The following is a 24081-nucleotide window of genomic DNA, read 5'->3' on the forward strand; positions in this document are numbered from 1 at the left end:
AAATGCCCACCTATTGGTGCACATCCCTGAAAAGGTAATTTAATACTGAATCCGATGCATGCAAAATTTAAGTGGCACGTGTTGCGGATTAAAGTTTTATTTCAAGATGTTTGAAGAGGTGTCAATTATGCAAAATCATATTATTTTAATGTTTATCGTAAATATATCCTCCATCTTTGAAGCGTTCTGCTGGGAGTTCCTTCCAAATGCCCACCTATTGGTGCACATCCCTGGAAAGGTAATTTAATACTGAATCCGATGCATGTAAAATTTAAGTGGCACGTGTTGCGGATTATAGTTCTATTCGAAGATGTTTGAAGTGGTGTCTATTATGCAAAAATCGTATTATTTTAATGTTTATCGTAAATATATCCTCCATCTTTGGAGCATTCTGCTGGGAGTTCCTTCCAAATGCCCACCTATTGGTGCACATCCCTGAAAAGGTAATTTAATACTGAATCCGATGCATGCAAAATTTAAGTGGCACGTGTTGCGGATTAAAGTTTTATTTCAAGATGTTTGAAGAGGTGTCAATTATGCAAAAATCGTATTATTTTAATGTTTATCGTAAATATATCCTCCATCTTTGAAGCGTTCTGCTGGGAGTTCCTTCCAAATGCCCACCTATTGGTGCACATCCCTGGAAAGGTAATTTAATACTAATTTCGATGCATGTAAAATTTAAGTGGCACGTGTTGCGGGTTATTGTTTTATTCAAGGTTTTTTGAAGGTATGTCAGGTCGCATTTTATGCCTCACACTTATTCACGGATGACTTTTTTAGGCGGAAAGCGGAAAAACTATTCTGCCAGAATGACGGTGGTCAGTACACATGGTACTACAGAAAAAAACATTAACATACTCGCAGATAACAATTGATAAGAAAACATAAATAAATAAAAATAAGAAAATTTTGAAGAGAAAACAAAAATCACAAGGAACAAAAAAGATAAGACACAATCATAAATAGTTTTCGACACGTCGCTTAAATGTCGCAATAGACATACTATTGACTACAGCATATGGTAAATTATTCCAAGTATCGACTACTCTATTGGCAAAGGAAAATTTACGGCAGTTCAGTTGAGCAAACTGTTTATGCAATTTAAAATTATGCCTTACTTACTGTATACTTACTTACTCATTTTCAATACTTGGAGAATAGGCTATAACAACCTTTCAAAAAAATTATTAAAATATAATTGCTTCTGATAAAATTGGTTTTTTCTATTAATATTATTACTATTACCGGTACCCTATAATCAGCAGGTCTATGAAGTTTTTAGATGGTTTCCAAAATCAGTTGCTTACAGTACCTTAATTACTATGCTGTTGGTAGACCTACTATGTACTGACTGCTGACTAAGAGACTTCACTAATTAGGCTACTTGGCAATAGTCCCGAAACCCGGTTCAACTCAATAGAACCACCCTGTCCACAGCTAACACATTCTCTACTCTCTATGTCTATCTACTAACTACTTAGTAATAAAAATGTATATATTTCAGGCTTTAAGTGATACTTTTATTTGCAATTTACTTAAAATAATACTTTCTAAACCGGTCAAAATTTGCAGCCATAAAAAGGGCCAAATAAATCCAGATTTTCTGGCCTTATTTGCATTAATTTTTTTAAGCCAACTGCAATTTAAAAAAGCCAGATTTTTGGAATTTGGCCTAAAAAAAAGGTCATCTGGCAACCCTGACCGTAATCTGAAAAAGTACACCAATTGGAGCTGGCAACCCTGATAATGTCTGACAATAGGTAGTTAGAGGTAAGGCTCTCTGAGACTATATAATATTCATAATACCGTATGGTAAGAATAGGCACTGCGTAAAATTATTTTCTAGCCTTTGCTGCCCTCTACCAATGTAGGTTATCTGCACTAGAACTAGTACGCGCACCATTACTCCATTAGGATATCTTACAGTACCACATGTCACCAATACTTTTATTTCATGAAATCTTACTGTATCTAATAAGTTTACAAACACATCTAGACTAGTCTCAAAAACAAAATTTATTAAACTAGCCCGACAAAAACAATCAATTGACTTTCAAATAAGACAATCTCAATACTTTAACATACTGTACCCCATCGCAAACATTCATTGTATACCGGTAAGATCCACTAAGTCAAGATCTAACTAAGTGTGATTTCACTTTTTATTGTAGGCTGCAACAAATAAACTGGTGATTTTGTGGACCGACTATCGATCTAAATTGCTAACACTTCAACGCAAAATAAAGATGACAAAAGTAAAACCTATTCTCGTCGCCACTGTTTTTGACCCTTCGACTTTGTCCATTGTTGTGCCGCATCACAGCGTAACATGAGAGGTGACCACAATCTTCAAATTACAGTAAATCATGGAATATTGACAGGTGGCAGAGTTGCCAGAACCTTACAAAATTTCCACCCAACAACAGGTTTTAAACTAGCTAAAAACAAGCCGAATTCTTTCTCAAGCAGCCCAAAAAAGAAGCCAAAGGTTAAAAGTATTTTACGCACACTTAAAATGGCCTAACCGCTTGAAAAAATGGTTTTACTTTACAAAATATAACCAGATTTAAACAGAATTTTCCAAAAACATTTGTAAACCTTTCATTAAAGAATTACGATAACCTGCAAAAGTTTGATTTTATTTGTCGTCAGAAGCTAGGTTTTATGAAACCAGTGAACTTACCCAACCGTTGTCTGGGAGATTGACCACTGATACTCAGTCTGATCATCGAATACTGCAGTCCTATTGATAATAACCCTTAGCACTTAATTTTTTACGAAGGTTGGCTGCAAAGCCGAGATTTTCTTACCCTTTTGTAAATGAAAATTCAGAATCAATACTCAACAAATCACATATGTAAAAGAAACCAAAAAATCGCCATCCGCCAAACTAAAAACAAAAGACAGCCAAAGTAAAAAGGGGTCCAACTTGGCGTGAAATTGCCAACCTGGCAACTCTGACAGGTGGTGAATCAAAATCACCCAGTTTTGCCAAGTTCAATGCTGTTGCACCAGAAATACAACGAAAACTGACAAAACTACACCAAATTTTTTAATCTTGCAAAATACAGATATTAACCCAGAGATTTTTAATCTAATATTTTTGATTTATTTTCTGGTATTCCTGTATGAGCCGAAAAGAAAACATAATAGTTTCTCAAGTGGTAGGCTACGTTAAGCATGTCTTCCTACCTCAAAAACACACGCTTGTTCCCTATACGATTACGAAGTCATTGTCTTTTTCAGCCTTACATCCCAGTTTTATCTTGTGTGTATGTGATGCCCTCGACGTTCAGCATTAGGATGGTAAACCTAATACGACGGTACTTGTCGACAGTTTTGGGACTGCCGCGTTCTGAAAAGAGCGTTTCCCGTGGAGTCTTCAGAACGTTCCGGGTCGAGGTTCGGTTTTAACAGTCTTTGTTTCGCATTTTTACGCTGCTTATGGGAGGGACCGCGTGAAAGTGACTGTTCTTCCTTATCTTGGATGTTACCTTGCAAAAAAAGTTTCTCCTTTGTACTTCTTCAACCTTTCCTGGCGCGCCCATACTGGCCGATGAATTTGGTAATAGCGATCAGAAAATTCACTCTGTTAAACTCAGTGATTGGGCCTGCGTCAGCGGTTCAAAGCGAAACACGCATGTGAAGCTGCCAGAATTAAGCTCCTAAAGAGGCTTTCAGTCCAGTTATAGCCTTAAGATTCACTATTCACTACCCCCCTGAAATTATTCGTTTCTGCGACGCATGTTGTAACGCATGACTGCTTTTTTCACAAAACTCTGGCTTTTGGGCTGTCTTGGCTGTTGAGTGTTGAGCAGTGGTGCCACGGCTTGTGTTTTAGCACAAGATCTTGTGTTTTTACTTTTGATCTTGTGTTCTTCCGTGCTTTCCGATCGATTTTTGGCTAAATCTTGTGCTTTTTGATCAAAGTCAAATTAATCGTTGCTACCATGGTTTGAGTTTGGTAGAGAATTAAGGACTGGAACTAAAAGGTTTTGGTAACTAGGTTTTCGGTTCCATATGGTACTTAGGCAATTAGGCATATTGACCAATTTTACTCATTGAGTTATCAGGCCAGACAAGATTAGCTAAAAACTTGATCTGAAGAGAGTACAGTATGTGCTTGTCGTCAAACTCAGAGGTTGTATTGCCCGATACTAGATACGGTAACAAGAGCAGCGAAAAGAGTACATCAGCATCAAATAATGACGATCATTCACCAAGTCCCAAAACGAAAAAGTGGTATAAACAGCCTTTTAATTGTCAATGGTTAGATTATCCTGATTTTAAAAGTTAGATACAAAAAGACAAAACTGATTGATATGTAGCCTTTTGTGAGATATGTAATATTAAATTTTTTGAAATGATGGACCGTAGAAATAAAAACAACTGAACTAAATTAAAGACCACGAATAGAAAGAGAACATTAGTAAGCATGTATCTTCTCTAAATTGTTGATTTCAGAGTCATGTTAGCCTATTCTTCAAATTGGCACAAAATGGCTCGCAAAGGTTCAATTTTGCAATCTTGTGCTTTTGTATCCAAACCTTGTGCTTTTTTTTCTTATATCTTGTGCTTTTTCCAAATTTGCTGTGGCAGCATTGGTGTTGAGTAGCCTAATGAGTTGAGTTTGAGTGAGTTTGCTTTGCTGTGGAGGAGTAGGGAGTGAAAATTTTTATTTTTGTGCGCGAAAAACAGCAATGCAGGCGAATGTACATTGTACAGCATGCCATAGAAAATGCAAAACACAGACATACGAGACAGCGCACCAAGAAGCCTGCAAAATCATGTACCAAGATAGAGTTGACAAATAATTAATGTGAAGTAGGCCTACGGTACCACCAGATTTTGAATATTGTGATGATTTATTGCTGAAAAGAAATCTCAAAAGCAGACAAAATTGTGAAGTGAAATATGCCATATATAATTTAACACCAAAAATGTTCTGACCTTGCAAACATTACAAGAATTTGTTTTATCTTTCATAATATTTGGTTGAACTGTCCAGTGTACGTCGGAAGGCGTACACCGATGCATAGCGCTCAAGTCCGCTTTCCCGCAATGCAGGATAAAGATAAACAAACAAACAAACAAAAAAAAAAAAAAAAAAATTCTGCATAAAATGTAGGGGATGCAACCTAGTTCGTACCCTGAACAGTTCGTACCCTCAGTTCGTACCCTGAAAAGATCGAGAGAAAACATTAAAAAAAGCGGAAGTCGCTGATCGCAGTTTCCGCAAACATTTTAAAATTTTCCCCCTGAAAAGATCGAGGGAAAGATAGCACAAAGCCGAAGTCGCTGATCGCAGTTTCCGCTAACCTTAACCGTAACCCTATCCTAACGCTAACCCTCGCTCATCGCAGTTTCCGCAAACATTTTTCCGCAAACATTTTTCCACAGTTTCCGCTAACCCTAACCATAGACTAATCTATGCTCTAACCCTAACCTTCGCTGATCGCAGTTTCCGCAAACATTTTTCCATAGTTTCCGCTAACCCTTACCCTAACCAGGCCTCGAAATTTGTACTTTTTTCCGGCGGTCAAGCATGTCCTACCGGACTGGCCCTTTCAGTGGACATTTAATATCTCAACCGGACATATTTTTTGCTTGCAAATAAATCAGTGCGTTAATGACAGTCGTGTAATGACGCAATAAACACAATTGAAAACAACAATCCAAATTTCCTTATTACAAACGCAACTCCGATCATTTATTCGGTGGTTTTCGCGTTATAGAATCGTTGTGCCAAGCGATTACTGCCGGCGCGGGGTCGTAAATCTTCATGTCAGGACTGTCCAGACAAATGCGCATTAGTGACGCAATAGTGTTAGCCCTCAATAGTGTTAGTGTTAACTAACTAACACAATAGTGTTAGTCTAACACCCTCCCTTATGTGCAGAAATTCTATCAGTATCAGCGTGAATAAGGTCGCCACATTTGCCTAAGCACGTGCGGAACCCAGCTGAGACTTGCTTCTCTGTGACGTTTCTTTTTAACAAACGATCAATGTAACGCAATAATCCTCGTTGTTAAAATTAGAATACATATCCTGCCGAAAAGTTCAGACAACTGTATTTCAAGGCAACATTGCAAGGCGTTGAAATGATGTAAAAATGGCTACTTTTGCCATCAGCTCGTTAACCACACCACTCTAATGTGATCTTTAAAGCAATTGCCTGTACGATTATTGTTTCAGCTCTGTATTTGTTCGCGTTAAACAAACAATTGTAACAATTCAAATTTAAAATATATATATTTTTGCTGCATTATCTCTATTTTTGTCAAGAATTTTGCGGCGGTCATTTATGACCGACCAATAAGTCGGCTTCGGCAGACATTCGAGGTCATTCCGGAGGTCATGTCCGCCATGACCGCCGGAATTTCGAGGCCTGCTAACTCTAAGTCTCTAACCATAGAGCAATCTATGCTCTAACCCTAATCCTCGCTGATCGCAGTTTCCGCAAACATTGTTTCGCAATTTCCGCTAACTGCAGTTTCCGCTAACCCTTACCTTAACCATAGAGTAATCTATGTTCTAACCCTCGCTGATCGCAGTTTTCGCAAACATTTTTTCGTAGTTTTGCAGTTTCCGTTAACTGCAGTTCCCGGTAACCTTTATCCTAACCATAGAGTAATCTATGCTCTAACCCTCGCTGATCGCAGTTTCCCCAAATATTTTTCCGCTGTTTCATTTTTCCGCAGTTTCCGATAACCCTAACCCTCGAGTTTGTTTGCGGAAGCTCCGATCAGCGAGTTCGGCTTTGTGCTATGAAACTGCAATCAGCGACTTCGGCTTTTTTTAATTTTTTCTCTCGATCTTTTCAGGGTACGAACTGAGGGTACGAACTGTTCAAGGTACGAACTAGGTTGCACCCAAATGTAGGCCTACAGAATAAGCAGTATACCGTAGTATGCTAACTCGGAAAAGCTTCACAATTCATTATTTAAATTTTAAAAATGAGCAAGTAAAATCCTAAAATGGTTACCTCCTTGTATGTGAGGAAATTATGAAAGAAATTTTCAATATTATACACATTACACAACTTGAAACTAAGTAACATAGGCTAATTTCTTGAAAGGGAAGGAAATACCAAAACTGTTTGCAGAAATCTTAAGTATCGTATGTTTGCTTGCACATATCTTTCTGCTTATGATGTGCAGCGCGTGCCTACTGCCGGGTGCAACCTAATTCGTACCATGAACAATTCGTACCGTCAGTTTGTACCTAGAAAAGATCGAGAGAAAAAATTTAATAAAGCCAAAATCGCTGATTGCAGTTTCCGCAAACATTTTAAAAGGGTTAGGGTATCGGTTCGGTATCCACAAACAAACAAACTGAAAAGATCGAGAGAAAAAAATAGAACATTGCAGTTTCCGCAAACATTTTAAAATTTTTGGTAGTGATTCTAAGAGTTTGCCAAAGACGCTGATCGCAGTTTCCGCAAACATTTAAAAAAGGTTAAGGTTTAGGGTGTTTCCGCAAACAAACAAACTGAAAAGATCAAGAGAAAAAAATCGAACAAAGCCGAAGTCGCTGATCGCAGTTTCCGCAAACATTTTAAAAGGGATAGGGTTAGGGTTGATCGGAGTTTCCCCAAACATTTTAAAATTTCTGGTAATGGTCCTAAGAGTTTTTGTTTGTTTGCGGAAAATTTTAAAATGTTTGCGGAAACTGCAATCAGCAACTTCAGCTTTTTTCAATTTTTTCTCTCGATCCTTTCGAAGTACGAACTGACGGTACAAATTGTTCATGGTACGAATTAGGTTGCATCCCCTACTGCCCTTTACAATGTGGTATTCTGACATATCAGTTACATAGTTAGCAAAAGAAGCACATTTACCTTGAAGACAACGACTCTTAAAGACAATGACGCTTGCCATATATTGTACGGTATGACACCTGAGTAATATTGTTCTCATTGCGGCTCATAGACTCATATTGGTTGAAAGGTGACACCAGTATATTGTTCAGAGTTAGTCTAAATATTTAATTTAATTAATTAGTCTACTTGATGACTTGAAATATTGGGAATAGTAAAATTGTTTTATAGTTAGTATATATATATTCGAGACTTTATTCAGACTTGGTGAAGTTTTTCAACTGGATTTATGTATGTGAATTTTTGTGTTATTTAGATAATTTTACATTGTGTAATAATATGTCTCATGAAAATCTGACGTAAAATATATATAATAATATAATCTATGCAATGGCATCAGATACCTCTCGATTTAAGACAATTGAACCAATTTTTGTTGCTTCTACCGACAGAAAATTAACAACAGATTACCAATATTGGAGAGGGTTACAGGTGAGCTAATTTCTATATTGTGCTAAAATCATAAAATTTGCTAGATCAGTTTTCCTTCGAGCACGATCATTTCTGTTATGACATGTGATATTGTTTTTTTTTTTCAATGGTCGAAAATAAAAATCAGGGCTGTGGAGGGGTGAAAAATATATAACTCCAATTCCTCGGTTTATACAGTAACTGGCCTACTCCACACACACCAAAATCTTTCCGACCTCGATTCCACAGCCTTGATAAAAAATGAATGATCAGGACAGTTTGTTTGTCGTTCTAAATGTATGGGTTTTTGTGTCAAAATAAAACACATGCTTGAATGCATATTGATATTGAGCATACAATTGTATGCTTTGTGATTCTATATAAGTAAAGCTGTAGTTATTGCATTTCAAAAAAATTGTTGTGCTGTGGCATATGATATAACCATAACAATGTTTAAAGTTTTTAATTTCATCGCCTTTATACATTTTAGTTTCCAATTACTGTTAAAGAATTTGGAGCAGTCACTAATGTAGCCTTCCAAGCAACCAAGCCTAATTTTTTTGCTGTATCAGCATCGAGTAGAGTAAGTATGTATATGTATTACATAGTGTAGTGCAATGGTGTATATTATATTTCTAGATTTCATTAAAGAGCTATTTTGAGATTCAATGATGATAATTTTTATAATCGTTTTGTAGTAACCACATTGTTTTATTGTGATAAATTCTTGCAACAGTTCAATTATTACTTCAGGTTGAAATATATAATCCAGAATCAAGTGAACTTGTGAAAACTTTTTCTCGGTTTCATGATGTTGCATATGGAGCAAGCTTTCGAGCAGATGGAAAGCTTCTTGTTGCAGGAAATGAAGACAAACACATTCGCTTGTTTGACATGGATAACAGAGTACCTTTGAGGATATTTAAAGGACACACTAGGTCAGTAAAACTGCTTGAATTATGTAACGTTTCTCACATTTACTGGTTATTTTTACCATGCAAGATTAAATACAAAAGCTGAATATTTTACCTGTAAAAAACAAACAGTTTTTTGAATTTTTATGTCAGCATGCTTATCTCAGGCCTGTCCATGTGACGAAGTTTTGCAGCAATACCAAGCACATTTTCTCAGCTGCAGATGATAAAACTGTTAAAATATGGGATGTGGCCACAGAAGAAATTGTCAACGAGTATGCAGAGCATGAGGTACTTTGAACGAACCTGTTATGTGTGCTTTGCGTACACATGCTTTTTGTATTTCTATTTCATTTGTTTACTTACGAAACAATGTTTTTATTTTACTTTTTTGTTTGAAGGACTACATTCGAAGTGGCAGCACTGCAAGAAATTCAGAAAACATTATTATAACTGGTATGTACAATATATGCATATGCAAAGAAAGTGAAAAAATATACGTATTTGGTTTCAAAGCATAATTTTCATATAAATGTCAAAGAAGCTTCTTGGTGGAGATGCTACTCTTCGTTAGCCCAGCTATTTATACAGTATGCTCTTAGTTTTGGCTCAATGTTTTCTAATAATAAAATTGTTTGTTCCTAGGTTCTTACGACCACACAGTACGTATGTTTGACACTCGCACCAACCAGTGTTCCATGACAATCAATCACGGATGCCCTGTTGAAAGTGTGCTGTTATATCCTTCTGGCAGTCTGCTGCTTAGTGCAGGTAACATTGTTGAGTTTCAGAACGTAGTCAGTGGTCACTACATGGCATGCTACATGACTAAATAAAGAGGGTCTGCTACTATTCGGTGAGTCCGATTTGGTGAGTTCCTAACTCCTAACCCTAAAACGGCAATGATAATTAGGCTACGGTACCGTACCCAATAATTAAAAAAAAAAATTTAAAAAATCACCGAATAGGGAATCGGACTCACCGAATTGGACTCACCGAATCGGACTTACCGAATCGGACTCACCGAAACGGGCCGTTCCGAAATAAAGATGTGGTGAAATCGTAATGTTTACATTGAATATAAAAAAAGCGATTTTGTTTTAGTAGAATGTTTACTGTACTGAATTAATTTCGGTAACTGTAGTATATATTAGATGTTTGTTCTTTGTGATTCAGGAGGAACTAGCATAAAAGTGTGGGATGTCCTGCAAGGAGGGAAACTGCTGGCAACAGTTCGAAACCACCACAAGACGATCACTTGCATGTGCTTCAACCACGACTGCACCAGACTGTTGTCTGCTGGATTGGACAGGTGAGATAATCTCTAGCCAAGCAGCACTTCAACTACTGCGAATGTATTTTTCCAATACCAAAAGATTATCACTGGCCGACACTATCTTTGGTGCCGGCAGTTTTTGAACTGATTTAGACTAACTTTGGGGCGCTGATTCCGAAAATGCAATCAGTTTTTCTCCATCAGATCAACTTTTTTAAGTTACAGTGATTTTGACTTTTTTACAATTGCCCTACAAAGTAGCACAAATACAATAGTTTTAATGCTGTCATTATGGGATTACAACCTTTATTATTAAAACAGTTGAAATTTTGTCGGCTAGTGTTATAGTTTCTTAGATGTTGGTTCCATGCCCATGTAATACAGCCTAACATGGAAGAGTTATTTGATGACTTACCGCGTTATCCAGCAAATACTTCAGATCAGAGGTGGTAATTAGGTAAAGTTATTCTCGGCAAAGTAAAAGATGTACGCACATTAGTTGGTTTGTTTGTCATCTTTTTCATTATTAGCTAGGTATGTATGGTTTATTCATCCGCAGCATCCCTAAGCTCTTCTGGTGCGTTATGACATTTTGATATTGCAGACACGTGAAAATCTATGACGTAGCAACTTACGGCGTTGTGCACAACATTGACTACCCGGGCTCTATCTTAAGCATGGACATATCGGTATGTGTTTGTATTTGTAATGAGTATGTAGTTTGATGTCAAGCCTTAAAGCAGCCGGCGGCCATGGCCGCTAAGTAGTGATTGAATGACCGCCGGTGCTACCTCCTCAGTCGGCCAATTTGGCCGCCGATTTCTTCAGGTAATTATTTAATTTTGCAATAGAATGATTGTGGATTGTGCGGAAACATTTGGTATTGTATCGAAAATATCCAGCTGCGATCACCCGCTATAAGTCTTGTTTGTAATTCCCTGCTTTTATTTTAACAAAGTGTTAATCCGAAGTGCTAATTTACATTGGCTGGCAATATTGTCGTTTTTATGTTGATTCAATGTTGTCGGAAATCGTTGTTAAAAAGGAGAATTACCCAGACAACATAATTTGTCATTTTTACCCTGATTTAACCACTGCAAACGTAGAATCAATGTAAAAATGACGGATTTTGTTGTCTGGGAAGGTTAGTTGACATCCGAGGGGAAAACACGTGTCTTCAGAGTTATGAAATGTTTCCGCTGTGGGTTAGTGACTTCACACCTTCAATGGTGACATCATAACGGTATAAATGGTCAGGTTTTATGAAAGGAGGTATGCAGTTGAAACAATTTAGTGTCGTTAGATGGTCCCGCAATACCGGATTACAATTCCGATAAAGCAGTTATTGCGTGTTACAACGATTCTATAGCAGGACGCCCAGACTTCAATAACACTAGTCACTAAGTGATCATTTTGGCATTGTTGCAAGTTTAATTCTATTTACTTGTGCTATCGTTATTTTGTATTTTGGCCTCCAAGCACGCAGATTTGGCCGCCGAGAAGGAGCTCTCGGTAGGCCACGATGGCTGCCGGACAAAAACACGAGTTTTAAGGCCTGGATGTGTTGGTCGATTGATATTTATTTCAATTGCTTTGTTATATTTCCTCCTCAGCATGATGATAAGACACTTGTTGTGGGAATGGCTGACAAGATGCTGTCTATCCGCCACCGCAAGCAAGCCTACAAAGACGCAGAACCACAAACAGAGGAGTTGTCAAAGAGAAAGCAAAAACGATCCCTGTTCATGGGAGGTATGGTGGTATCCCAAACAGTAAATCCGTTTTTTACATTTTGATTAATTTACATTCCTTTTTAATCAATTTAAAAAGTAACTGATTTTCTGGTTGGTTATTTATTGTGGCGTATTCCTTGAAATAATTCTAGCCACAATACAGTCGGCATGGTTACTTAGCGAAATGCAATGCTTGCTGTTCTGTAGTAATCGGCCTTGTGCTTGCACCGGAAGATCGCTCATTCTAAACAATTGTGCAACCGTTTAAGCTACTACAGTAACTTTAAGACCAATATATCAGTTTAATGCGCAACTCATCGCGTTTAACTTATGTAAGGTGAACCAACAATCGTGTGCTTATAATATTGCGTTTGAAAGTTTTGTCTACATATAAATCTCTACATTGTACAGGCCAGACGTTTGTTCCCAACGAAGGCGACATTGTGATTGGCCATCAACATAAACCTCATTTGCAAAAATATGACGCTTATTTTAAAAGGTTCGAACACACAAAAGCTTTGGACGCAGCCCTAAATGTGAGTTTTTTTGTGTGACTCTTATCTATTGAGTTTATTGTTTATAGTATTAGGAATGCAGTTTTTCAGATGCCGCAAGATGTCGTTTTCAAATCGACGTACTTTTAATCGCACGAGTGTATGGATTCTGGTATAAATCTATTTTCAAAAAGTGAAGAGCCCAAAAAGAAAATACTTCTCATTTTAAAACTTAAAAAAATAATTTAGTTTTTAAATTTTGAGCTCTATTTTTTATAACATTGGCCATGCGTTCTATTCCAACATTTTGCTCCTAAATCCACTTTCAAAACCAAACAAATCTTCAATGCTTTACTTTTGAAATATATTATTTGCAATTGTTCTCACGGTACTGTAAACCCTTTGCCGCCGTCTGACCGGTTTAATTACAATACATTGACGTGCCTTTTTTTCAACAGCCTCCGGTGAGCAACAATACTCCGGCAGTGACTGTGGCGGTCATGCAGGAACTGATCCGTCGTGAAACCATACGCGCTGCCATTGCGGGCAGGACTGATAAAAAGCTTTCAGTATTGTTACGTTTCCTGATCAGGTGATGAAGAGTTAATGTATTAATTGCGTCCACTTTACAAATATTTTGCAATTGAAAATAATTTGACAAAAAAAAAAGATTTTACGCAAAGTATGTGACTTGATTTTTGGTTTTAAAATTACATTTATAAAAAAATTCCGTTTTTTATAAAAAAAAATAATTAAAAAATGGCATCCTGACTTTCAAGCTGCACAAAAATAAATACCGTATGTCAATGAGAAGTGCTTTCATCAGTGTCCGCGTGTTGTTGCTGTCGTCACATTATTTACCGCATGTTTTTTACGGATTGTTTTATGAGTCGGATCGCGCTTGGACGCATTTTGGAATTAATACAGCAATCACAAAATGTATTGTAGTTTTAATACACACAACAATACCACCAAATTATTACACGCTTAAGAGTATGAAAATATCTTTTTAATAAAAAAAAGTAACTGTTCCTTGAAAAACATAGTCGCAATACCCACATGGACTATATGTTGTTGTGGTATTGCACAAATTGATTTAAAATTGTGTGTCTATGGTTAAATTCGCTCAGAGGGACTTCACTTTGCGAGTGTTAGGGTAACAGTAGAACTGCTTTTGACGCAAAATTGTGACTTTAAAAAGCTAAACATCATCAAGTTGTAAAAAGGAATATTTAGTTACATGCTCTGTTTCATGCCTTCCGCTATACAGCTCTACCATAGATATTAGATACTCTACCACAAATACTTTGAAAATTAGAAGCTTTTTTCTTTCGTGCTATCAAACATTTATTATGAAAACCAGTTTTAAAATTTATACCCGTTGTAGCTCGCTGTTGGGAAGTGATCAATAATTCACTGAACGCGGATGGTATTTTTGGTCAACTGTGCATGCAGCAACTGGTCTCTGCTACCCTACACCAACAGACAATTAATGACTTGTTTTAATTGAATTCACGTCTCCAGCTTTTCTTTGGTATGCGTTGCAATGAATTTTACTGGTCTGTGTTTGATTGACATTTTCAATAGAAATAAATTCGAAGTTGGTAGCCTACATGCAAAACACGTTAGCCTACTGCTGAAAAGAGTGCCCGCTTGTGATACTAATTCTAAATAAAATACTCTTTTCTAGTTTTTGTTTGGATATATTTCTTAATAATTTTAATGCATATTTTCTTGTAGAAACCTTACCAACATCAACTTCGCTCCAATTTTAATAGAAATTGCTGAAATAACAGCAGGTGAGGACGACTAAAGGTTTACAATACTGTTGTTAAAAAAGCTCTTAGCCTGCACGTACAATTACGTGATATAGTAGACACCCTGAAGTGCTGTGTGTCGTGAGTTTGTAATTCCGGGTAAGGGGCTGCTTTCAGTATGACAGCAGCCAATAATTTCTGTGCTGTTGCATTTTTATTTGCAAAAACAGTTTAAGGGCTGTTGGTTTTTTTTCTGTCATTACCATCAACAAACTGGCATCAACTTGTGCAAAAAAAAGTGTTTCTTATTATACATCTGCGTAATATTTTATTTTGATTTCAGATATATACAGCGAAACATTTGACGACCTGACAGTGGAAATGAAACTTCTTTTCCAAAGGCTTCAAAACGTCGTCAGAAAGGAGGCCCAGCTGCATAAGGAGATGTACAAGCTGATGGGATCGATGGACGTCATAGTGAGGTCAAACTCGCAATCATTACAGACCTCACAAAACGAACTCAATTCTTCACAAATCGTCACTTCGAACTGAACTTCACGGTTTTGATCACTGCCGCCCGCTCAAGATCAGTTTGTATCGAGTAGCTGGATCAGAAAGTGGTTACTGTCCAGTCGGTGAGACTTTCCAGCTGCGCTTGAACGATCGCATATCGGTCGCAATATTGATATGGCATCACAGTGACATGTGTTTTATTGTTTTAAGAAAAATAAACACAATGTCTGTGTTGATTGAAAAATACAACAAAAATATTGATAAATGCACAGCACCGTACTTAAGATAACGATAAGAAATGTAGACCAGCACTGGAATGTTCTAGCTTTTTTATCCAATTACGCGGAGACTGAAGCAAAATACAGTAAGTACGTAGTGCATGGTGTCCGATCATACCACCATGTAAGGGAAGATGGAAGCACATTGGGATCAATTCGTATCCGACTGACGCTAGTAAGTCGCCATTATTATGAGACCCTTAGGTTCAATCGTCTTTTTAACTGATTGACATACAGAGGTCATATTCCGCATACAATTTTAAGTTTGCGCCAGTTCGGTATTCTTTTGCTAGCACAGCAACATGTAAACCCATTTTGAGAACATTTACAGAACCCGCAATTTCTCTGGGCGGGTTCAAGTCGACCCTAAACCAATAGACACCAAATATTTTCTGAACCTTACACGAAAGGAAGCACCACCAGAAAGCTTTTCGTCACAAATACTTTCGTGTCCGATCTTTTAATTTGCATCTCTTTCATGTCTTTGATAAAGATATACATTAGCTACTTTAATTTGATCGGTGATTAAATTTCTCTTGTCATTTGACTTACCTATAAAATTGTTGGTTTTGATTGTTGATCGGTGAGAAGTTTAAAATACAACGTCGCAATGAAAAGCAAGCTGATTCAACTCCTAGACTTGCTTGAAGGTGGATTTAAAGCTTTCCTTTATTGGCTTTGTGTTTTGATAAAAATAGAAATTTCAAGCACAACATATAACAAAGAAAGATCACGTTAAAACTGGAGCAGAAAGACATTTTGTGACGAGGCGATGTTTTCTGCTTGAGTGGGCATAGTGGGAAGCACTTGGAAGGGGACATCCCATGTCATCGACTCGGTGGAAATGCGTCCTGGACCTTGCCACACGCGGTCACCTGATTGGCCAGCTTCTATATCCAGTCCTTTGATTGGTTCAGTGGCGGTCACAAACTCAAAGTGCAACCTCCATTTCAAGCAAACTAAAAATGAGGGATCTTGAATTAATTGTTATTTAACAGGGACTAAAGAAAACAAAATTTAATTTGGATCCTAACTGCACTAATGTAAAACTTACACAATTTCATGCTCAAAAGCAAAATATTGTCACAACGGCCAGTTTAGTTAAATACTGTATTCTCTTGTAAAAGTAAAGTTCTTAACAATTATATAGGCTACTAATACAACAACAACAACAAAAATACAAAAATTGTTTTGAAATTCAATGTCGAAAAGCAACTTCATTCACTTGCGGTTACGGGATTTCTTTGCAATTCCAATAACAGTGACGTATCAAAAAATAATTTTTAAATTGTCACTCCTTGATTTCAAAGAGTAGTTACTGGGGATAGTTATTTATAAAATGAAAATTGCAAAAAATATGACTTTTTTAAGCATCAAATTTATGCTAATCTCCGTAATTAAAACTTGCCTGCAAGTTTTACATGTATTTTGAACAACGAACAAAATCACTACAAGTATTCAAATGTCTAATCCAATAAGCATTCAAGTACAATTTCATGTAGTATACAGTACAATGTTTAGCCTATGTATAATTTTCTGTTTGGAGGAAGCATTGATTTCCAAAGATTAAACGATCGCTCCACATGTGCGGAAGTAGGCTGGAATTTTAACAATTTTGCATGCTGGAGAAATATCTAGCCTACCCAGCTTCACAATTAGGCGTTTCTTAATGTATTTTCTCAACTGCACAGGGTCGCTTCCCAAATCAAAGGAGTTAATATCATCATAGGCCCCTTGTACTGTGTGTAGGTTATGTGCAACTTTCCATTTTAAGAATTAAGTTTGTCAGCCCACTGTAGCAGTGGCTGATTTCTGTCAACCGACTGGTCAGCTTTTGATCATTCACTATAGTTTTAACCTTTCTCAAAAAAATACATTTTCTTTTGATAATTTTTTTTTCAGCTTTATAGTTAACAAGTCTGTTAGTAGTAGGCTATTTCGGTGGAGTGGGTATTTAATTTCCCCTTTGACTTCGCCCTTGCTTACAAATTATTAAGTTTCAATGTCTACAGGAGCTGCTTGAACTACCTTTACGAAGTTACGGTACTAGGGTTCAATCTTTGCACTTTAAAGTAAAAATTAAGTCATATTTTATGACCTAAAACAGAAAATACGACTTTATAACTTCTTAAATAGAGTTCATAACAACGTAGTTTTTTCACTGTTATCAATTTCACGACTTTCTGTACCACCAAAAAATATGGCTTTTACTGGCCCTAGTAATTACCTAAGTCCGTAAGGAATCCTGGTGTGACGTTTAAAGGAACGGGAAGGATCAGATGGCTCTTGTCTGTGCATAAACAAAATTCCATGTGTTTGCTGTGGGATATCAGAGCATTACCTTGGCTGGCGTTGCGTTGGCATTCCTCCGCCAAGATTTCTTCACATTGCAGACAAACAGTGTACTGGAAATTGACAACATATGAAAGACGGCGTTTCATGAAAAATATAGACGCTAAAAAATTCACTGGTTTCTATGCGAACCAATGAAGACAAACATACTGAGAGGCCAATTAGGTCATGTTACAATTATCACACGCTTAATATCAACTGTCACTTTTTTCATCATGATAAACTTAAGAATGAATACTAGTGAAAAAATACAAACGCCTTCGTGTGGCTAATAGTAGTGAGACAAAATTAACAAAAACATTTACTCATCACGAGGAATAAAATTATAAACATCATGTCATAAAAAATCTTAAAACTATGTGCTTTACCTGTAGCACTGGTACAGTCCCTTCGGCAAATGAGAACACGCCAACGATATCGTCACCAATCTTTGCGGAGGTTTTCATAAGCGAAAATATTCCCATCAGGCCTCGACTGTTTGCGATTTTGTAATTTTCTAAGATTGTCAGGAAAGAGTCGGTCAAAGGATTTTATAAGAAATTCTCAAAAACATAGCTACCAAAAAAAAACAAGATGCAAAAAAAACGCGAGTACACAGTGGCGGCTGGTGCTGTTTGTGAGCAGTGGGGGCTGCAATAAGTAGTCCGGAGGGTGAAGTCCGTTGGTGAGTTCGCCGAAGACCAAGGACTTCGAGGGGGGGACTGGGGGGTATCTCCCTAGAAAAATCACATTAAATTTAGTGCGTCCTGAGCACGTTTTTACCCCAAATATTAAAAAAATGCATTCAAACTTTGTTGAAAAGTTGATGTATTCCTAAGCTGTAATTAAAAAAGACTAACAGTATTGCTTTGGAGACAAAGTTTAGGCTACCAGTATTGAGCTTAGCCTTGACCAGCACTTCCATAACCTGTTGAATACCCTAACTCTACACTACAGCTAACACTTCTACATTCACAGCTCATCGCTACTCAGCGAAATAAAAACTAACTTTAAAAAGTCTGTAGCCTAAAGTTATTCGGTTAGGTGGGGCTGTTTTCCATGCAGCCCCAACAGATTAAAAAATTGCTGTAAAATACCAAAAGAGGTGGAGCTTCAAGGATAATTTTTAGCCAATCAGAGCGCTAGAAATCCAGAATCGCGGGCTGCAGAGAAGTTTGCCCAAAGTCGGTGTTGCCAAACGAAACTTTTAATATTTTAATTTTCGATCCGCAATTCTTAAGTGAAAAAAGTAACCCGGTCGGACAAACACAGATGAAAACATATTTTCTCTCTTCTCTTTCTTTCAGGTGGGGCTGCAGCCCCATGGCACGAGCCGTCACTGCCTGTACATCATTTCAATGCCACCACAGTAATCGGCAGCGAGTAATAACTACAGACAATAAAAAAAAATTAAGCCCAATTTCAGTTACTTGAAGAACGACGAGAAGTTATTGTGCTTAATACTTCAGATGCAACATCTAGCAAGTCACTCTTTGCTGTTGAACGTTCCAAAAAAGGGTTGCCTGGTATGTTGTGCTCTTGGTTCAGTTGATATTCTGTTAAACCTGAAATAGATCAAGCTTCATGACATCAGTCCGCCAGTTTGTGCAAGCTCGTTGACGAAATTCCATGACCTCAACCATGCTTGGTTGCAAATAGTCTAATATTTAGTTGATACAAAACGAAGTTTATGGTGTATTTTTTTCACATAAAAACCAAACAAAACCTTTGTTATTGTAAAGTGTGTTTTCCCACAAAGAGGTATTGGAATCATAGGCGCCGGGTTTTGAAAATTGCCGGGGGGGCAAACTTTCTAGCGACTGATTGCTTACATTCAAAATGCTGATGTTTGTTTGTCAGCATTGATGTGTTTGCGTCTATCTGCCATTGTATATCGCCAAGCTTTATAATGTAGGCTTAGGCCTCGAAATTCACGGCGGACATGTCCGCCGTCACAGCATGTGGTGTCCGCGGGAAGTACCATCTAGATCGGTCATATTTGTCCGCCGAGAAACAACACAGGAACTAGCGATACAAATCGTCATTGCATAGCACGAACAATTATTGCAATACAGTAATATATTTTCCAGCGCATTTTAGCGCGCATCTGGAAAATGTGAATACTGTATCTCTTAGCTTCCATTCAAGGAGGAAAACTTTCGATTTTTACGTTGCTTCAAGGATTGATGACATTGAATCAGCGTAACAAAGGTGAATTCTTCGCTAAGGATCGATAGGAGTACAGGTACTTCTACAGTCTACACTAATCACGCGCAATTTAGTTCAAGTTTTATGTCACAATATCTGGCTTTGATCTCCTAGTAATGATTATACAGCAAGGTTGGTTACTAAATTAGATTATAGGAGTAGGCTATTACAGCAAGATGCAACAAAATTTTTTAAGTTTTGGTATTACAGTAAGAAAAAAAAGACCCAAGGAAAATTTACTTTCGCTTACATGACACGCAAAAGTCTGTGAAACTTTGCACAGCAGAAAATAGTAGCGTCATTGTAGAAATTTTCCGACTCCTGCCCAGAGTATTGTGACGCAATAAGCCACACAACCTCGTTCGGGGGAAGTTAATCAGTTATGTGACGTATTGACCAGCTACATGGCGCTTTGACTCTTCAAGTGCAAGTCGTTGGTCTGATGAAAGCCTTTCAGAGTGACTTTACTGATTTTTTAAAAAGCCTTTTAAAACCGTAGTTATAGTTCTGAAATAGCGAAGAATTATTATCAAGATAAAGTGATTAAGCATGACGATCGACGGCTAAAACTGGTGTGTCCGCCGTGAGACTTGATTTGTCCGCCGAGATAGCTGCTCAGACCGGACACGTTTGTCCGCCGTCAACAAAAACGAATTTCGAGGCCTATAGGCTACTTCGAATTATATGCTAGTCACTTTGAACTTTAGCTCTTCATACGCGAAGATACTAAACTGAGCAAACTGCACCTCGTTATTGACACTCCCAAGAAAAAACAAAGCGGAAGAAATCAAGAAAAACGTTTTTCAATCATTGTTACAATGCTTCAACGGCACCATGCTGGCGTTTATCAGCTACCGTACTTCTGTTTCTTTTGTTATCTTAGGAGCAGCGCTCTTGTTGCAACAAGTAGATCTTTTAATTGAGATCGATCCGCAATGAAGGTCAAACTAACGCAAATCTGAACTTAGAAACATTTGCTTTAGGATTTTTTTAAAAATAATTTGCGAGGGGGCAGCCACCCCGAGCTAAATTCACGGGGGGGCGCCGCCCCTCCGCTCCCCCCCCCCCGGAGTCGGCGCCTATGATTGGAATGACGTGTAAACATCATGTTCAATTGACTATACAAACTCAATACTGTACTGATATAAACAACATGACAAAATGTCGGATATTCAAGCACACAAAACAAAGCTAGCAAATGTGTTACTTACCATACACAACTAAAACTCTAAATGGTATTCTCAACAGCTTGATTGGAGCTCCCACTCTTTGTGTGCCAATCGTCAGTTTGTATGAGTACTTGCATGATGGGCCTTTATAGGTTGGTGGGGTAGCACTTGGTATTACTTCTTTGAAATGAACTGAAATGATATACTGTATATATACTTTTATAACTAACCTATGCCACTGTTGTATGAGAGTACGTATGACGAAAAGACTCACATGTTTTGCTTTCTCCAGGAGCAAGTTTTAAATCACAAAATAATATTTTGATTGGGGTTTGAAGAACACAATGACCTTGTTCATCACGATGGGGAGTAAAAGAAGTGACATGACCCACTCCTCCTACCAAAGAAAATGTTAATCATGTTAAAAAACGGTGACATTGCTATTATGATTTGACATCCTTCTGAAACATATTGGCTGTTGACTGTGAAAACAGACCAATTAGCAGCACTATGTCATCAGAAATCCCATGATTATGCTCAAATGCCTCTTTTCAGCAGTTAAATTCCTGCCTTTTCGTTGTCAAAAGAAAGCAATTAACTAATTGATAGCCAAATACAAAGTTCAGTATATATATTAGGTAAACAGTGGTTTCAAAAAAAGAAAAAATTTAATTGAACTCAATTTTCATCGCAGTTTTACTTGTTGATTTTGTTTGGTGATAAATCAGCTTGAATTTTTCCATTAAAATGAAGTGTATTCACCTATTGGAGCAGAAATTTCATGCATTAGTTGTAAGGATGGATCAAAAATTGAAAACATATTTCCATAACAGATTAGCAATTTTTTTGCATTACTGTGCCATAAACTAGTAGCCTACTACCTTAGCAACTTACACATACGTTTCTTAAAATATTTCAATCTAACAAAACTTAAAAAAAAAAAAAAAATTAATAATTACCAGCAGTTTTTGGGATGTTATTCTTCAATAAAGTAGATGGAAGGATAACTCTTGATTCGTTGATGCAGCAGAAACAATGAATGTGCACACTTGCCCATGCTATAGTTTCAACTTTACTATAAAAATAAAGTTTTATTTAAGATGTTTGTCATGTTATTTAATAACAAAGGCGAGCAAGGCAAAGGCTTTAATAGGATTAAGCATTACAATTAATATATTTCACATTTTACAAGGAAATAATACAACCATAACGTTTTCATTCTATTCTAAGCCTTCATTAGGAATCAGAAAAATAAAAATGATCTATTTCCTTCTTTATTGTATAGTTTTGTTACTCAACTCAATTGCCTCTTGACATGATCATATTGAGAATGCTGTGCTAGCGAAATCAATTTATGATTAAAAAATATGGCTGGTAAACTGTTTGTTGCACTGAGTAACAAGACTAGTAATCATACGAGACAGTCAACCGCTTCAAGTGAACAGTTTGCAGGGTTGGTTCACAAAAACAGAAAAGTTTTATTAGTCTTCTTTTAAAATGTAAGTGACTGACTAACCTAAATGCATAACAACGAGAAATAAGCAGTAGAAAACCAACACAGAAACAGACAAAAGCAGAAAATAAATTACATTAGGGCAGAAAATTACAAATTAAATTACAGTAGGCTATAATCAATTAATCATAAACTCACTTTCTAGAATGTACAGGATTTGACACATTTAGAAATCTTAAAGAGCACTGGATTGTTTCCCCAGCTAAATAAACTGAGCCCCTTGAAAGTTTTGCAACCACTTCTATCATTGTGTTGTTTTTAATTCATCTCAAACTTGGTGACTTGAAATTTTTCTGCTGCCAGTACCAATAAATACAATCCATGCTAATTCACAAGTTAACAAGAAATTTCTTAAGTTCAAACTTCAGAGCTAGTGTACGGCAGTGGTGGGCACTAGTTACTTTCAAAGTAACTGAGTTACAGTTACAGTTACTTCGCTCAAAAAGTAACTAGTTTCAGTTACAGTTACCGTTTTTAAAAAAGTAACTAGTTACAGTTACAGTTACTAGTTACAGTTACTTTTCAAAGAAAATGGTTGCATATGAGTACTGATCTACAACTACTCTTCTTTGCATGAAGTACAAGTTGAAAAATACATGATAAAGGGCAAAATGATACTTTGTTCGTAGCTGTTGTCTTACTACAAAACAGCGACCACTCTTCTAGCTGTCCACATACTATAATGCTTCTAAGATTCCATAATCTAACCCCAAAACGTCCGCCTACCAAATATGAAACAATAATCGAAAAAATGACATGCACAGGACCAGTGCCGGCCTTAGGGTATTTCGGGCCCTGTGCGGAATATGCTTTGCGGGCCCCAATGACAATTATCCAAATCATCCAATTTAGTAGCGTAGCTAGGTATTTTGAAAGGAGAGGAGGTTTGACGGCCGGCGTGCGAAGGCTGACGGCGTGTGCACCGAAGGCGACCCCCAGCGGCAGATGGTCTGGGTGGCCTCCCGCAGAAAATTTTGAAAAATCACTTTGAATTTGGTGCATTTGGAGAGCATGTTCAACAAAAATTTGGGTATGAATATTACTGTAAAATGGTGCTGTCCGGTGGCATAGCAAAAGGATAAGATCATGTTTTCTTTGGCATTTTTTGGAAATAAAGCTGAGTCTCTATGTTTTCTGCATTTTCTGAATTGCGGCCCCCTAATTTGCTGGCCCTGTGCGATCGCACGGTTTGCACACTTGAAAGACCGGCACTGCACAGGACATTCCTTGATAAGCAGTAGGGGGTGTCAATATTTTTATACGGGTAGCCTACGTATCTAAAATGAACGAAGAGGCACAACATCAATTTCTTTTCACAAACATCAGTATTTCAAAATGTTGACTGCTAAGTCCAACTTGGTTTGGCTTCAAAATATCCTTTCCAAGGGAGAGCAGTCTTTCAACAGCAGCACTGGAGGGGATAGGAGTATTGTATCGCAAGAACAAACGCCTCATGGCGTCATTGGGGAATGCATCAGACGTAACCGCCTTTGTTGGGTTACGTTCGAGAAATTCATTTAAAATTTTTCCCGCACTCGCTTTCTTTTTTGTGTTTTCAAATAACGAAGCAAAAAGTCATCTGCTTCATGCCTGTCAACATC

The 24081-nt window shown here is 37.3% G+C and overlaps 2 protein-coding genes across 2 annotated transcripts; one reads left to right on the forward strand and one right to left on the reverse strand.

Annotated features, from left to right (window-relative positions):
• The first annotated feature begins 8144 nt into the window (after positions 1-8144).
• LOC145772252 (U3 small nucleolar RNA-associated protein 15 homolog) lies at positions 8145-15236 on the forward strand. The gene is made up of 13 exons (XM_082584110.1): positions 8145-8315; positions 8785-8877; positions 9048-9232; positions 9376-9499; positions 9610-9664; positions 9854-9979; positions 10385-10520; positions 11089-11173; positions 12098-12236; positions 12629-12753; positions 13170-13303; positions 14452-14510; positions 14812-15236. The coding sequence occupies exons 1-13, from the start codon at positions 8214-8216 to the stop codon at positions 15018-15020; spliced, it is 1572 nt and encodes a 523-aa protein (XP_082440236.1). The 5' UTR covers positions 8145-8213; the 3' UTR covers positions 15021-15236.
• A 57-nt stretch (positions 15237-15293) lies between these two features.
• On the reverse strand, positions 15294-23133 carry LOC145772253 (RAB6A-GEF complex partner protein 2-like). Its single transcript, XM_082584111.1, has 8 exons — positions 22619-23133; positions 21927-22042; positions 21242-21364; positions 21010-21159; positions 19021-19155; positions 17980-18107; positions 17487-17664; positions 15294-16218 (listed from the first exon to the last, which is right to left on the reverse strand). Exons 1-8 carry the CDS (start codon positions 22726-22728, stop codon positions 15995-15997), a joined length of 1164 nt encoding a protein of 387 aa, XP_082440237.1. The 5' UTR covers positions 22729-23133; the 3' UTR covers positions 15294-15994.
• Between the last annotated feature and the right edge of the window lie 948 nt (positions 23134-24081).

Source organism: Aplidium turbinatum, chromosome 6, assembly GCF_918807975.1.
Source record: "Aplidium turbinatum chromosome 6, kaAplTurb1.1, whole genome shotgun sequence".
Lineage (NCBI taxonomy): Eukaryota > Metazoa > Chordata > Ascidiacea > Aplousobranchia > Polyclinidae > Aplidium > Aplidium turbinatum.